A 16,909-nucleotide genomic window follows, 5' to 3' on the forward strand; every position below is an offset into this window, starting at 1 on the left:
CATGAAGGCAGGACCAAAACTGATCCTGTTGCCAGTGCTTGGTAATCCAAATTTACAAGATGACATCAGAGGTACATAAAAAGTCAGGAGACTTAAGTGGCCCTGGTTCACCCTTTTCTCCAGGTTTTCCATTGTGTTTGGTTTGTTACAGATTTTAATCACAAAGAATAAGCACCAAAAAAAATTTTCAAAATTTTGAGCAACTGCAACATTTTAGCAAACATTACATGTTTTTGGGATTACAGCCTTCTAGGTAGTCTGCCATTCTATACGGTGAGCCATTGTGCCTGGCAGAGAGGAAAAATAAATGCTGTTGTAATATTTGGAGGTTGAAATACTCATATGCAATTGAACCTAAGTCAAATGGCTTTTTTTTTTTTTTAATTCAGCTAGTTCTGTTAAGACAAGTACCTTAATATTGTACTTAATTCTGCAATAGGGACTAGAAGTGCAGGAGGTTTTTCTATGGTTTGCCCACAGGGGAGGATAGTAAGAAGCCAGGTCCCCTGCTGCAGTTTTCCAGTAAGAAGTGGTTCAGGGAACAAAGCCACAGCTACTGTTTGTGGAATAGAGATGTTTACATGGGGTACTTTCAGATTTTCAGGGACTCAGAGCATTGACTGCAAATGAGCAATAAAACTGTGCCAAAAAAGAACAAGATGGATGCTTTTTATAGCTTTAAGAAACAATCCTATTTCGCAATAGTTCAAAGTTGTTGCTCTATGTTTCTGAAAGAACCAGCATTAGGAAGTGCTGACCAGCAGATTGCATGACTGCCACCAAGTCTGCTGAACAAAAGCCTTACCTACACCAAGTTCTCACTTTTGGAAAGATACCGTATCTTGGAGCCACAATGTTTTCGAGCAGACATTTCCAAGCTCTGGGTTTTCCTTCTGTGCATCAGGAATACCTGAAACATTCCTACCAAGCAGCAACCTTGTGATAAGGTGGGATAACAACATGCTGTTTGTTCATAAGAGCTGGCAAACAAAGCCCTGCTGACAGCACTGTAAAAAACATCTTATTTTCCAAGGAGAAAGATGGGGAAGTGGCTTTGTACCACCCTTGTTCAGCACAAATTTTATACTTTCTAAATAGGTGCTTTGTGCTGCCCTCTGTTATGTGACAGGGCAGCTCAAAGCTAATGTATCTGCGTAACTCTCCTAAACAGATACCATACAAGCATCCCTTTATACACATTTCAAAGCACTTGCCTCACAGATGCCTTCCAAAGACAAAGTTCATTTATATCTGCAAGCAGTAGTGTAAAGTTGCCAACTTGGAGAAAAACAACTTTTTTTCACTCTGCTTGGCCAATTCAGCCTGCTGAGAGGTCCCAAATTCTCCTCTCCAGGAAAAACCACTTCCACCCAGCAGCCACCTACCATCCTGTACCCAGACACCTGTTGCAATTGCTGCTCAGAGGTTTGTTTTAAAAGTATTATACTGCTAAGAGAAAACTAAATGTTTAAGACACTTCTGCAGTTAGCAAAGTGCTTTAAAACTGATGGCATATCTACCTTTGCCAAGTAGTAGGAACAGCACCAGACTCCAGGAAGCAAGGAAGGTGTGGGGAAGGGTGAAGTCATCTGTGCAGTACTGTGTTGACTGATTTCATTCAGAGGCCTTTCTGTCCCCATTCCAGCCCAATCTCACTGCTCCAAAACCACTACAGGAATGGTCATTACCAAGGCTATTAACTCAGAAATCAGTATCAGGAGCCGGATTATTCTGATATTAAAGGTTCAGAATCTATCTCCCTTCCCTCTGTATCATTGCTGGGGGGACAATCATTGCTGCAGCCTTGTTTTGGTAGCAGAAGGTACAAGATAAATGTGCAGCCTGGCTTGGCATAACAGAGATCCCAGCAAAGAGACTAAGAAGGCACCCATCAGGCCATCCTCAGACCCCAGCAATGTTGCAATCCTAAATACCAAACATTAGGTAATATGCATATATGTGACCAAATTCCTTTCAAGCACTGAAGAAAAACAAGTTCCAAGACCCCCATATCAAACTTCTTGTTTCTGAAGGCACATGTAGGGTTGTCCAAGCTTGTGCCATGGGGTGCATCATCAAGCACGATGGCCTCACACCCATGAAGGGCTGGGGGCACTGCTACCAGCTGTACAGGATTTCTCTGCCCTCACACCCAACTGGTTTTTGTTTCTGTGCTATGATAGAAAACAAAGAGCAACAAAAGGCTCCTGCCTGAGTGTTTCATAAAAAAGGCAATTTCCTCAAAACTGCTTTTTTAAACACTGGCAACAGATTATTCTCCTTTTGAGTACTGATGCGTAGAAGGGTAACCAGAGCATCTTGATGGCATTTTCATCTCTGCAGGCTGAGCAAGCAGGAGGGACAGCAACCACATTGCATATAGGATGAAATACTCATGAGCATCTAATGGTAAAGAGGGAAAGAGTTGTGGACACTGAGGGTTGCAGCTCCCAAGAACTGGTGTTCTCTTTGGAGAGAGAGGGACCACGTGAAACTTGTGCTCCAGGACTGCAGGTGGGAGGTGTTTTTAAGCCAGTGACATCACTCTGCACTTTGTCCCTTGAAAGCTACAGGTGTCTTCAGCACTGTCACCAAAGAAGGTAGGAAGGACAGGTAGCAGAGATTTTGTGTACCTGTAGCAGCTCCCAGAACAATTAAGCAAGTATGAGACAAGGATGGAGAGAGCTACAACGTCTCCAAAGCTCTGAAAAAGCTGATTGGTAATTATCCACATCAGTTCCAGGTCAGAAAAAAAAAACCAGGCAGCTCAGGCCTCTGACGGTGAAGGAAAGTTACTGTGATGCTCAAACAGCCTTTGAGCCTTCCACACAGTCAATTAGAGCTCCTCCAGTCACTAACAGTAAATGCTGTAAACTTGTCTGACTGGCCTAACAAACATGGTTACTGCAAACTGGAGAGCAGCTTGAAAAAAAAACTTGTGTTCACTAAGCAGAGACTAAACAGAGACAAAGGGACATCAAGACAAGGCAGTTCATAGCACCCATGTACAGTTATGGGCCATAATACATCTCTAAGTGCAGTTTACATTTCAGGTAGTTTGTAACAAAGTTGACAAATTCAATCTTCCTGTTTGTGAATCCAGTGATTCATTTGCAAGCATCCAAACAGTTCGTGCATAAGCATCTGCCCCCACACTGCCCTGTTTAAACTACTCTTTGTTACAGGCATTGGTATCACGAGGTCCTTTGTGTACAGTTACTGCTTTTCTCTGACATCGTTCCACACAATAAATCATGAAAGAGGTTTTGCAGCAGCTCCTCCCCTTTAAAAAAAGGCAAATGACTTTTGACAGTTAAGTAGGATCTGAATAAACAATTTGAGCAGGAAGTTACAAAAGTTGAAGACGCTCAACTACCCGGGACACCCCAGGCTTCCTTAGCCTCCAGTTATACATTATCTCAATTTGGAACCAGAAGTTAATAACCTGAGGCAAAGGAAGTTTGAAAGCAGAATGTTTAAATAACCTGACGTTTCAAATGAGAAAAGGTCAGTAGTCAAAGCATAAAATCAAATATTATCAGGGAACTGAAACAGCTATGCTGCCTGGTGGTCTCCAGTTTGTAGGTGTCCTGTGAGCCACAAACACCCAGCCCTCTTTAAGCATAGCACACTGCTGATACTCAACTTCATCACTTTTTTCTAACCATTTTACTTTTATTTTCTTTCAACACTTTGTGAGTTACTCCACCTGCATGTTTTCCTGAAGGCCCTAGTTGAAAATGAGAGCTGGCATCAAAAAAAAAAAAACAAATGCGGATTGTTAGAATAATGTAGCATAACTGATTTTTTCAAAGCCAAAAAAATAAGAAGAGCTTAAAGTTTTAACCATTTTTAAGTTCACACTTATGCTATGTGCTAATCAATCTGATTAGGAAACCAAAACCTTTCAGCCAAGAACTCGAGCCCTGCACCAAGTAGCAGCCGGGTGAAGCCACACAGAGACAACTGCAGGGACAGAGCCAGCAGCTGACCCACCACAGAGGCACAGCTGGGGGGCCACAGCATCTCCCCCAGCCCACCTGCCAGCAGCTGGGGCTCTCTGCTGCAGAGAGAGAGGAGATCTCCAGGCTCAGCTCCAGCCCACCTCCTCTGTCTTGTTCTCACTCCTGCCACTGGCTCCAGCGCCTGATGGACACAGCTCAGCTGTGGTCACTCTGGGATCAGACACAGCTTTGAAACTGCCAGTTCCTCAGACCAGGGGCTGGTCACTCTCCACACACACATGAACCATGCTGGCAGCTGCACATGGATAGTAGCACCAAAACACAGGGAGCTGGAAGCAGCCCTTCTGTCTACTCAGCAGATGTTGGGCAAGAAACTGTTGCAATACAGCTTGCACAACCTTCTCACTGCAGGATGCAATGAAGAATGTTCCTTAGAAAGCTTGGGGTCCTCCCATATCTCACAGGAGTAGAAGCTGGCTGTGGGAAGGGTTGGTGAGCTGGCCAAGGGACACCCCTGCTGTGTACCCCCTCCCAGTATAATGAGCAGCTATCTCTCCCTAGCTGGCAGGGAAATGCAAAGCTTTCAATGCCTTAGGGCTTTTTCCTATTTTAGCAATCCTTAATACTACCTACACTATAACATCGCAACTCCATGAGGCACAGATTACAAACCCTAATGAAGTTCTCCAAAATTCATGCTTCTTTAGCATTTGGCACCTGAAACTGCCTCAAGTCATACCTCTGTCACAAGTGGTTTTGTCCAATAATGCAGAGTAAGTGTTCAAGGCCAGGTTGGATGGAGCTTTGAGCAACCTGGCCTAGTGAAAGGAGGGTTGGAACTAGATGATCTTTAGAAAGACAGATTTGCCCATTCACACTGCCAGTGCTGTGCTTTAGCTTTAAAGGGCTCCAGGCTGTGGGTGGCAGCACTGCAGGGTGGAAAGGATGAAGAGCAATCAACTGCTTTCCTAGGCTTTGTTTCCTTACACCACTCCGGAGCCAACCTGTCTCTTTCCACTGCCCCAGCACCCTCCCCTCCATCCTCCCACTGACCATGCACAAAGGTCTGAAACACAGATTAAAGGTGATGCACTGATACAGGACCTGGCACCTGCTGGGCACTGGGGTGTTGGGCTGGGCTTTGGGGGCAGAGGAAACAACAGAGATGTTACGAGGGGGCAGAGATGGATTAGGCATTTCATAACATGAAAGAGATGGCTTCTGCCACAAAGATTATGTTCTAAACAGACAAGAAACAAGCTATTGTTCCTGCAGCTCACCAGTGTCAGGACAAGCTCCCTGCCCCCTCCTATTCTCAATCTGCCATGCTTTAATAGTCCATAGCTGCTGCCCAGCTGCAGCCGCTTCAACAAGTGGGTGGTTCTGTCAAAGTTAGAGGCAAAAACACCGAGATTATTCCAGAAAGGAGAGGCTCACGGTATACTCAGAGATGAGGAATGTTGTCTGGTTCTCTAGGTTGCACCCTTGCAAGTATATAGTGGATTCTTTTTATGTGTTTTGCATTTTCACATTGATGTTGCAATGATGAGGACTTGAGTTACAAAGCATCACAGCTAAGGTTGATGATGTTTCTTAATTTACATTTATTCATGAGGTCGTACTATATGGGTTTCAGTTTCTGAGTACATAGAAGACTTGTTCTACCACCTATTAAAATTGCTTGGTCATTACTATTACAAGTTCTCTTTCTAAGCCCTGCCAAAATGTCTGGGCTGAAGTTTTCCATGATGAGTGCATGAAGGTTTTTATCTGTTTGTTGAGGAGAAAAGTATAATTTATGGATATTATTCTGTTCCCATGCATGGCCAGTTCCCTTTTCTAGGATGAACTTTAGCCTTCTAGAGCTTAATGTGAACTCAAACTTTGCACAAATGGCCATTGTGTTAAGAGACATCTTTCATTCTTCCCAAGCAAGTCCCTTTATAAAATTACCCAAATTTAAGCATTTTCACATGCTGAATTACTTGGGACTGCATCTGGGCAAAAGCCTTCCACTGCCTGCAAGCCTCAGCACCCAAAGATACAATATGATCTTCCCAAGGGCTGAGCACACAACCTGTACCACAACAGGTGGCACTGGTGAGGGAATGTCTAAACCAGAACCATCCAGTACCAGAATACTCCTTTCTTCTCAAAACAAGCCCTTCCAAAATCCTTCAAAGTGGGCAAAAGGCAATTCACCATCCTCAGCTGACTTATTTAAAAGCCTTACCCATCTACACTCCAGGTTAGTGCCTATTACAGGCAGAGAACTTTGTTATCATTTTCCAGGCTGTGTTTACAAGAGAGGTTGGAGTTCTACATGTTCAAGCTTTTATATAGCTTTGGGATTTTATATAAAACTTCATAAAATTCACAGTGTTTCACATGGAAAAAAAAAAAAGTGATGCTCTTGAACTGAATCATCTAGGAAAGATTAATATTAAAGGTCATCATAAAATTCTGCAGTGCTTCTACTGCATAATTAGTCCCATAGCCCAGAATGCCACAGCTTTGTCCAAGGACACAAACACATCTTAAAATTTAGCAGGGATATGTTTTAGTACATGGAATGCATGTTTAGAGCACTCCAGAACTATGGGAGCAGGAAAATGACATCATTAGTCTGACAAGCTGCACACAAGCTACCTGAAGGAAGCAACCCAAAACCCCCCAGCAAGAGCAATCCTTCCTTCTTTAACAGTGCATTTCCCATCTGGATGTCTGTTTATGGTGTTCACAAATAAAAGTTCCTTTGAAAGTTGCATCCTACTTTGCTGATTGCTTTTCCATTACACCTTATGCCTACCAGTAAACACACCAGTCTATACATAAAAATATATTACTACTTCTTTGCTTTGAGTACCACTGCCTCCACCTACAGAGTCTTCATGAGGGCATTACAGTTTAAGATCCTCATTACTTAGTTTGTGCTTCCTAAAATTCAAAATTTCTTAAAGTCAGGTTGTAAGAGTAGTGAAATGGCAAGGACAGAAAAATCACAGGCACAAAACCAAACGCCAGGGATGGCTGAAAGCAAATGGAAAGATTTGTTTTGCCATGAATTCAGTTTTCATGCTACATTAAGTCCTAATGTTTGGTGTTTCCACTAATTTCTGCATCATCTGTACAGGTCTAGCAGACAGGCCCTACACATCCATGGTAGAAAATAAGCTGAAAAAGCTATACTTTTGAAGCTATACTTAGGTCAGGCAGGAAGCAGCCAGTTGAAGGCTTGGAAAAGTAGTGAATACCCAGTTTTAAAAACAGGTCTTGAAAAGGAAGATCTATATTGACCAACTTCCAGCTACCAAGAGAAAAAACTTGACGGATGAAAAAGATATATTAAAATTTTGACAACTAACTGAAAGGAAGCAGCCTCAAACCCTAAAGAAACATAGGAAACGTGATCAGCCACACAAAATAAGAGCAGAAAAACTGACACACATCCTGCTTAGTACAAAGAGATACAGCTGTGGAAAATTTCTTCAGCACAGGCAGTCCAGCTGTGCATCAGCAAGCACACAACAGAGCACCTCTGCATGGAGAACACCCCCTCTGACGACAAACTTCTGGGCATTATCCAAAGGCAACACTCTCATGCCAGCTGGGAAACAAAACAGGCCTGAACCTGCAGCAGCCCTGAGAGAAAAGTAAAACTGAACTCATCGCCCTCATCATACAACATTTGTACATTCAAGTCTGACACTTTGATAATTCCAGGCTTTACTTTTTTCTGTACTCCACACTTGCTGTTCTGGATTAAACATCAGATAATGGTACTGATTCACATGGACTCTCAGTACTGAGTTTAATGATGTCATAATAACAATTTAATGATATGTGAACACATATTCAAGCAAAGCTCTGAATAGCTCCTTACTGCTGCTTAAAAACCACAGCCAAAGGAAATTAGCAGTAGGGATTACCTCCCACTAGCTGTCCCTCACTGAAGTCACCCAGGGCTCTGGAAGTGACACAGATAGGGAAAAAAGCTGCCACCTATGAGAGAAACACCAAGTTCAATAGCCATTATATTCACAGCCATTGATTTCCAAGATGTCTAACCCAGATTTTAGTCATCCATAAGAACACACGCCACTGAACCTGAAAATGGGATTGCCTTACTCTTAGTCTTTGAAACAGTTGCAGAATACTTCCCTTAACTTTCCAGTAGCAGCAAGTAATTTACCTAGAACTTTTGGGACAGAGCTTTTGGAGTAGAGGGCAGAGCTGCTCCTGGACCTGAGCAACCTGATCTAGTGGGTAGCATCGCTGCCCATGGCAGAGGGGTTGGAACTATGTGATCTTTAAGGACCCTTCCAACACAAGTCCTTAATGATTTTATGATGAGCTACTGACACTGGAGATCAGCCCCCACCTAACTGTCCAGGGAAATTCTCCACAGAGGCCGGACAACACCATCCTGCTTTAGGTGAACATTCAAAGGCACACCTAAAGCTGAAGCCAAGGGCAGTCTCTATGTGCAATGCCATCCATGTAGGAAACAGTGACAGAATGAGGTGGGTTCTTCTGTACATCTGTATTTCTAGGTGCTGTGACTCAACATGAAAGTTAGATGTAAAAAGTCAGCTGGAAATCATACTTCATCTCCAGAACTAGCATGTCATCCTTGTTAATGCCAAGCAGTTACATCTCCTGTATTTTGGAAGGTTTTCCTTCAGAGCAATCAAACCAGAGCAGTCAGAGAAAGCCACTCTTGTTGCATATTGCTGTGACTGAACTGATCCAGGCCATTGCTTCCCCAGGCTGTGCTCTCCCTGACAGCAAACAGGCTTCTGCTGCCTTAAGCTTCCAGCTGTGCACATGATGTAAACACTGCTGATCCGCCACAATTAGAATTTCTATTATTTTTGAGAGTTTTGCAGTTTCTACTTGTGTTCATTCTGAAGATTTTCAAGCCAGCTTTACCCCTTCTGCATATTTTCTTTTATTCTTTGTCTATTTTGAGACAATAACAGCAGGAAATGTCTCATTACATATATGCTCTATGTTTTGTGCTCTAATGAGGTTAAGTGAAAAAACAGAATTTTTTGTGGGAAGCCAGAAGGTTGTCAAAATCTCTTAAGCTGGTCATGAGAAGATGTATGTTGCACTTCAGTCAAAGAAATTGATCGCTTAGGTTTAAAAATCTGAACCAAATAATTTTTCTTCCAACACTTCACTGCTAATCCCACCTGAACTACAAGAACAAATTACTTAATTGCCTTAAAACTATTCTAAGGACCAAGTTCCCTTGCCAAAGTGTTCCAAAAGGTGCCCTGTAATCTCCCCATGTAATTGTCATAGTCCAAAAAGGAATACTCAAAGAGCAGAGTACCTCCTACTGGAGGAAAGACAGTAGGGGAATCCTGCTGGTTTTAGTGAGTATTCATGCAATCTACCCAGATGATCTGTCACACAGTTTTAATGTTCTTTTTTATTTTGGCAAGAATAAAAAAAGCCATTGTGCAAGGCACAAACAGAAAACTTTAGGAGCTTGTTTTCTGGTAGCCCAGGTGCTGGTTCCAAAACACAGGCAGCACATGTGGCAGTCCTCCCTCAGCAGAGGGTGACACTTCTTTGGCTATTGCCTGATTCTCTGGACACCTGATGCTTTGACATCTCTATCTTGCTGTCATGCTGGTAAAGAGGTCAATGAATGCAGGAAATAAGTACACAAACCCTTCTTTCTAAGGGAAAAAAATTAAAACCCTAGTTTTTCAAGACCTTCTACACCTTTCTTCCCCAGCCTGGTTCAAGGTCAGTCATTTCACAGTGTGCCCATTCTCAGGGGAAGAGCTCATCTTTTTAAAAGAGCATGTAATGACAGGACAAGGGGAATGGCTTTAAACTGAAAGAAGGTCTATTTCAGATATTGGAAAGAAATTCTTCATTGTGAGGGTGCTGAGGCCCTGGCACAGGTTGCCCAGAGAAGCTGTGGATTCTTCATCCCTGAAAGTGTTCAGGGCCAAGTTGGATGGGACTTTGAGCAACCTGGACTACTTGAAGGTGCCCCTGTCCATGGCAGGGGGCTTGAACTAGATAATGTTTCAATCAAAACCATTCTATGATCTCTTGGTTCAGTAATTGTAGAAAATCTTGTTCAAAAGTTTTCAAAGTGGAAATCAAGCCCATTCAGTTATCTGCTGCATATTCAGAAGCTGAGGCCTCCAGGTTCCCAAAGCATTATGCCACTGCATCTGTTCAGTTTTTACTGAAAAATATTAGGTATAGAAAACAGACCCCCAAGGAGTCTCTCATTACTGCATTAAAACCTGCTTTCACTGCCTCCGTGTTTCCATGTTCCTCCTGAACACATTCATGAGTTACTCTTCTTTGAGGGCACGGGGCTCATTAGTACCCTGGGAAATGTACAAGCCTTTAAGAATCACTATTTTTGCTGCATCTACTCCGAGTTTTACCATTTCATCCAAAGTCATTAAATTCTTGCTGTGCACAGAACATCATGCAGCATTAGCTGCCTGCTGTTTACTCAAGTACTTGTGATAAAACCCCAGTTATTCTATGTCAAACTACATTAGATTCTGGTTAAAAGAGCACAAAATTAAAACAAGCAACAAAAAAAATCCACAAAAAAAATACTAAAAAGACCAAAAACCCAACAACAGGAAAAAAAACCCACAAAAAGTCCTCCAAAATCAAAAAACAAACACATTCCCAGAGCCAAGTTCAAAGTGCACAGGTTAATCCCACCGGCTGAAGTTTTGATGTAAACTGTGCCTGTAACAGCCAAGGCTAAGAACAGCAAGGCAGGTTTCTCAGATGTTTACCTGAAGCACTTGATAGGTCCTCTTTACAGGTTATTTCCATTGCTTGCCCTCAACAGTGAGTTTTGCAGCAGCTGTGTATCTTTGGCACACTTGAAAACACACAAAAATGCTGATAAAAAGCCAGAGGAAACCAAAATAGTCAAAACACCATGAAGAGAACCTGAACAGAAAGCTTCAGGTTGTCTTTGACCTCTTCCATGTCATTACAATTGCATTTTCTAGGTTCAAAATACAGTTCATATTTAAATAGGAGAACGAAAATCATCAAAATAAAATAAGGTGATAAATACTTCTATCTGAAGTCCTGTTCTGGGGATGGGGTGCTAAATAGGGCACTATGATCTTTGTGTAATAGTGGGTCATGCAGTGACCAATGCCAGCTTGCAAGTGTTTCATAGGAAAACTGTACCATGATGAAAAGCATTAACCAAAACCTCCTCCTTAGCAGAAGTGAAAGCCCTTATTCCATCAAGCCCAGTGCGTGGCTGCGCCTCCACTGCAAACATTCCCCTCAAGTGCTCTGAGCCGAGCAGTGCCTGGAAGCACGGGTGGCGAACTGTGCCTATCGTCACACACGATGACAACAACCCCACTGAAAGAACTGGCCGGACACCGATCAAGGCTGTCCTGCGCTCCAAACCCAGTACAGAGCTGCGAGAGCAGAGAAACACAAGCAATCACTAGCGGTCAACTTCCGTAGAGAAAGTATGTGCCTTGGCTCCACAGCTGTTTTCTAATCCAGCCCATCCCACCCCGCTGCTACCCGGGAGCCTAGACCTTGGCAGCAGCATCCCGCAGCCGCCCCCGCTCCCGGGAAGGGCCAGGGTCCGGCTCGGGGCGCGCCGTGCGCTGCCCCCTGCAAGCGGCTGAAAGCCACCCGTTCCCCCAGCACCTGGCAAAGACCTGCTCGGGGCGAGGGGAAAGGGATTTAGTTTTAAGAAAAAGGAGGAGAGTGATGCAAGGATGCACACTCGAGGGGACTGCGAAGTCCGCGGGGGTGGGCGAATAGATGGACAGAAAGACAGATGGATGGGTAAGTGGATAGAAAGACGGACAGATGGATAGGTAGGTGGACAGAAAGACAGACATAACTCTCTTACTTGCCGTACTCCCGCTGTCGCCACCGCCGCCCCGCGCTCCGACCGCCCTCCGCGGCCGCGGGGTGCATTTATAGCCCCTGCCCTGCCCCGCCCGCCGGGCGGTGCTGCCGCCGCCGCCCGCCGTGGGCTCCGCCCGCCCGGTTCTGCGCTCGCCCGGTTCTGCGCTCGCCCCGGCGGCCGCGGGCCTTCGCGGCGGCTGAGCCCGTGTGCGCGGCCCCGCGGGGCCGCTGGGTATCAGCAGGGAGCCCCGACGCCCACCCGCAAGCCCGGGTCCCCCCTCCTCCCTGGCCGCGCAGTCCAGGCGGAGGGGGCTCAGCGCTGACATCGCATTCCCGGGCAGGCTGCAGAGCAGCCAGCGGCGGAGACCCGCGCCCCGGGTCCCCGGGTAGCCGGGGCTTCACACAGGTTGGCGAGGAGAAGGGAATGTGTGCAAGGGCTTGCCCAAGGACCGAAGGAGCAGCAGCCTTGGGAAAGGCTGAGCCGAGGATGGCGACAGCGGGGTCCTGGCACAGGTGGTCAAAGTCCTGCGGAAATACTTCTATATAGGTATAAAGTCCGTTTACCAGAGTTGCAAAATCTTATGCTCACGCATTAAAATAACCTCTAGGAAGGAACTGTAATTGCAGGAGGGAAATAATGCCTTTGCACATTTCTGGTGAAGTTCAGAGGGTGCAGCGGGTGCTGCAAGTGCTGGGTGAGTTTCCCAGCGAACAACCCTTTGACAAGAAGCGCAGCTAATCATTTATTCCAAAAAGAGGCCCTCGCCTGCTGAGCAAAGAGTATCTCTATACACAGTTCTGTGTGTAGCCATCCACCAACAGGCAGATGTTAAACTGCCACGGCCTGAGCTGCTTTTTCTGTGACTTTTCTGTAAAACACTCATCCCCCAAATGTGTGATTTCACTTAACAACTTCACTTTTATGGCATGTTACAGTGACCCAAACAGATGAAATCCACAGCATACTGTCATTCCCCCTCGTTCAGTGGCCTGAAGAGGAAATAAGAAATTCCTCAGACTCTGAAACTCTGTTAAACTCTCAGCCTCTGTTTTCTCAGCTATATAACAAGCTTACTAAGTCTAGTCTACAAAAGCTTGCTGCTGTTCAAATGCATCTTAGCTTCTCTCCTCCTAAGTCAGCTTCTGCCGCTGAGTCAGAAACTGCTGCCTTTGGAAATGGAACCCTGGAAGTCTGGTTCCTTTTTCACCACAAAATTATGGGACATCATGTTGTGCAACAATAACTCTGAAGTATTACCAAGTGTAGAATAAAGGAAATTTCTTATCTTGTTTTCTTCTCTTTGATTAGTTAATGTCTGCAAGGATGAAAAATATTTCTGAACAACACAAGAGAAGCATTTGTCATCCTAAGACAGCACTGTTCTGTATGTGCTTTCTTTGTTTTTTGAATGATAAAAGGCCTAATCTTTTTCATAATCAGTTTAAACTGTGATTCCGGGAAACCAATGAAACCATCACAAATAATTTAATTTGCAACTGAGCCTATTTTGAAGTCATATCTTCAAAATTATGTCATCAGGTCAATGGCATGCTGTGTTTGTTATGGAAGATCTGTCTAGCTCGGTGTACTGAAGTTATGGAACGAGTGCAAATGCTAGAATGAGAACATGAGCTTGACTAATTTTCCAATAGATTAATCGTTCCTTCATCTCATCATGAAACAATATCCTAGCTCAGAAACATTCAGTCCTTCAGAAAACAGATCTGGGGCAGTGTCTGAATTGTATGATTTGGCCCATCCTCAAGCAGGTTTTCAATCTGCTGTGCTTGGCTGCTTTTTGGGGAAGGGGCTGAAAACTTCAGAGATTCAGATGGAATGAACTGTTCTCTGTGCACTAGGTGCAGACTTTTGCAGTTAAAAAACAAGTACTGAGTCTGGAATGGACTGGAGAACTGAAATGAAGCGTTTTCTTTTGCTTTGGCCTTTGCAGTTTGTTTGTTATTTAGATCACAAGCAGTGTTGGACCCTCAAAAATGCTGAAGACATGTAGGTAGAAGTCCCAAGGAGTAGTTGCTTGGAAAGCCTGGTAATCTGTGCATCCAAACAGCACCTTCACTAGGTCATGCACTCTTGTCAGCTATTTTGCTAGTTATGGCTGAGAATAACACAGTGATTAACAGTCACTTTTGAGAGATTGGTGGATTGCGAAAGAAAATGAAGTAATTCTAAAAATCCAAGTTAGGAAGTATTTTACTGTGTGAAGATGTAACTGATAAAGTTTGTGCTCAGAGATCCAAATTCTGATCTGTGCCAGAAAGGAGCACAGCTGAAAGCTTGGGGAACATCACTCCCCTCTGCTTGAAAAAGTCTGCTGAGAAGACAGGTTGGGAAAACAGGAATTTCCAGGCTTAATTTGCCAGTGCCACTGCTGACAATGCAACAGCACAGCCTCAGTGAGTTTTCAGGCCATGCTGGGCTGCAGGACTGCTCTCACTGCATTCCCACAGCAGCTGAGTGGCTCCTGTAGCAGGAGCTGTACGTGTACAGACATGTGTACTTTAGGAACTGCTTTGCTGGGGAGACAATACAAGCTGCCACCCACGTGGGCCCTCTGAAATCCTGATGGGTACTTCTACTGTAAATATTATTTCATTTAATAAACCAGCTCTGAGCAGCTGGCATGCAGTTGTCCTTTTGAGAAGAGCATCTCTGGAGGGGTGGCTTCCCTGACGCAGATCTCCATTCCCATACCAGCAAACAGGCTGTGCAAATGAACCTGAAACCTCTCCAGTGCTGCTGGTGGCTTTCACTTGAGGTCACAGCACAGGTCTTCAAGTTATTTAAGAGTAAAAAAAACAAGTTCTTTATTTTATTTTACTAAATTGGGTTGCTGTAGGTATCAGGGCACACCCAAGGAGTGAAAGGCCATAATTCCATGCTAGTGAAAGTCTAATCATATGTGCTCAGCCGAAACCTGCCTCTGTGTTCCAGTATCTGGCAGTAACAATATTTCAGCATTTAAATAGCACTTTAAAGCCATTAACTAATCAATGCTAACAAGGCTCCAGGGAAAAGAGGGTGTTGCAAATGAAGAACCACCAGAGTAGAGACCTGATCCAAAGTCCACCAAAGGGTATCAATTCCATCCATTTCAATGCTATGGAAACAGGTTTTAATTATGAGACTATTCCGCTTTCCCTTGAAATTATATTTCTTGCCATGCCAGCATTAACTCAGGAAATTTCAGTGGTTGTGCTGCAGCAGCAAAGAAGGAAAAAAGAGTTAAATAAAGTGGGAGCACAGCGTTATATTTTGCAAAAAATATTATGCATTTGTTTAGAAAATCTCTGCACACTGCTTACATTTAAGCAGTGGTAATATTATTAGTCACTGCAAAAGAAACTGGGTGTTCCCTTGTTCTCGCTAACAATACAGGAGGGATAATTTTGGATTAAGCTACATGTTTTATGAAAAATATACTTGATGTTTGCTGGTTCATGTTAAAAGAATTCCCTGTGTGACCCATCAAATATCACACCCTATCCACTGGGAATTTTATTCTACTATAGCCTTTTGTTGTTGTCTTTGGATCCTTCGATGATGCTGACATGTAGCCATACAGATCAGTTGTCCTTCCAAAAATTATTCAATGCAGCTTTGAACCAAAGGCATTGACCTCAATTAAAAATATAAATAAATAACACCACAGACTGAAGATTCACATGCCTTTGTCAGAGATTTGCCTGGTATTATTCATATCCCCACTTAAGTACTTATTTCCAGTTTGGAAACTGCTTTTGGCAGGTTTAGCTACTTCAGCAAAAGCATAGATGGGGGGTGAGTCATTTATTTGGTCTTGCATTAGGAACTTCCTGCCATTTGCAAAGGAAGTGGATTTTTTTAAATATATTTCAGAAGACTGTGTTTATCTGTAATGAATGAAGGGGTTGGGGGGGGGTTGATCTGTTTTGCTTTGAACAGGTTTGTCCCTTCAAGAGGTTTTGGTGGAGTATTTTAGCACAGGGAACATTCTGTAGGAAGCTCTGTTGGTTGGTGTGGACTCTGTGAGCGGCGTTCACAGCAGGACTCAGCTGCCGAGTGACGCAGCTGCCCAGCCCCGCGTTCACCACTCAGGCTTTTGGTCCAGTGCACATGGACAAATAAGTGCCTAAGAACTGGGTTTATGACAAGTCAACATGATGACTGGTAAATATTAAAGCTAGCCAAGAGAAAAAGCCAAGAGAGACAAGGTCTAAAATAGATTTTATGTTTATTTCCACATAAAGTTTTTGACTATGAGTTCCCTCTGAGATGAATGCTTATGGTCACTGAGAGTTTTCTCTGGTACTGCCTCACAACCCAGAGAGTCTGCAGGCAACCAGGGACTTGGTGTCAGCACCATACTCAGTGGTGTTTGAGCACAGCTCTTCTTCTAATCAGGAAAAAGTCTCAGCCACAGCGTACAGGGTGGGTGTACATCCATTGCGCAATGCTTGGCTTGCAATTCCTCTTGAAGGAGTTAACGCATTTTGTAAAAATAATGAAAGTTCTTCAAGCCAAACAGGAAAAAGGAAGAATTTGGCTCTGCAGCTCACAGATGTCATTGTAAAGGCAGAGAGATAGCTCTATATCCCTGCTACAGTTGGAAGGGGAATTGGGATTTGCTGCATACTTCCACTCCTCCTCCAAACAGAAGAGGCTCCTTTTGCAATATCTGATGAAAACCTGTCTTTCACACCAAGAACTCACAAAGAGAGCCTTCATTTTGAATCTATCTATTGTGCAAAGGTTAAGCCAGCAGGGATTCACTGAAACTTTCACAGGATAAGACAAAAGGAAAGAAATCCCTGCTGGGGTTTCAGTTAGGATCTAGAGCAACTCCTTTTCCCAGGGTGGCAGTGGTTTCACACACATCCTGATTTGGTGGCAGCCCAACTGGGGTGTTAGAGGTCTCACTGGTACCTGTGTTTCAGACTATGGGTGCAAATGCAGGGTCCTTCGCCTGGGGAAGAATAACCCTGGGCATTAGTACAGGTTGGGGGCTGACCTGCTGGAAAGCTGCTCTGTGGAGAAGGATCTGGGGGTCCTG

The 16,909-nt window shown here is 44.1% G+C and overlaps 1 protein-coding gene across 1 annotated transcript in view; it reads right to left on the reverse strand.

Annotated features, from left to right (window-relative positions):
- NDRG1 (N-myc downstream regulated 1) overlaps positions 1-11,955 on the reverse strand; it is a 39,868-nt gene extending 27,913 nt beyond the window's left edge. Inside the window, exon 1 of the mRNA XM_042035904.1 lies at positions 11,860-11,955. Coding sequence (XP_041891838.1) covers positions 11,860-11,927 — 68 coding nt within the window. The 5' untranslated portion in view covers positions 11,928-11,955. The remainder of the gene's footprint in view (positions 1-11,859) is intronic.
- Positions 11,956-16,909: the final 4,954 nt, after the last annotated feature.

The sequence above is a fragment of the Corvus kubaryi genome, unplaced genomic scaffold (genome assembly GCF_017639235.1).
Source record: "Corvus kubaryi isolate FWS band 111438036 unplaced genomic scaffold, C.kubaryi_AGA036_p1.0 37385, whole genome shotgun sequence".
NCBI classification, from domain to species: Eukaryota; Metazoa; Chordata; class Aves; order Passeriformes; family Corvidae; genus Corvus; species Corvus kubaryi.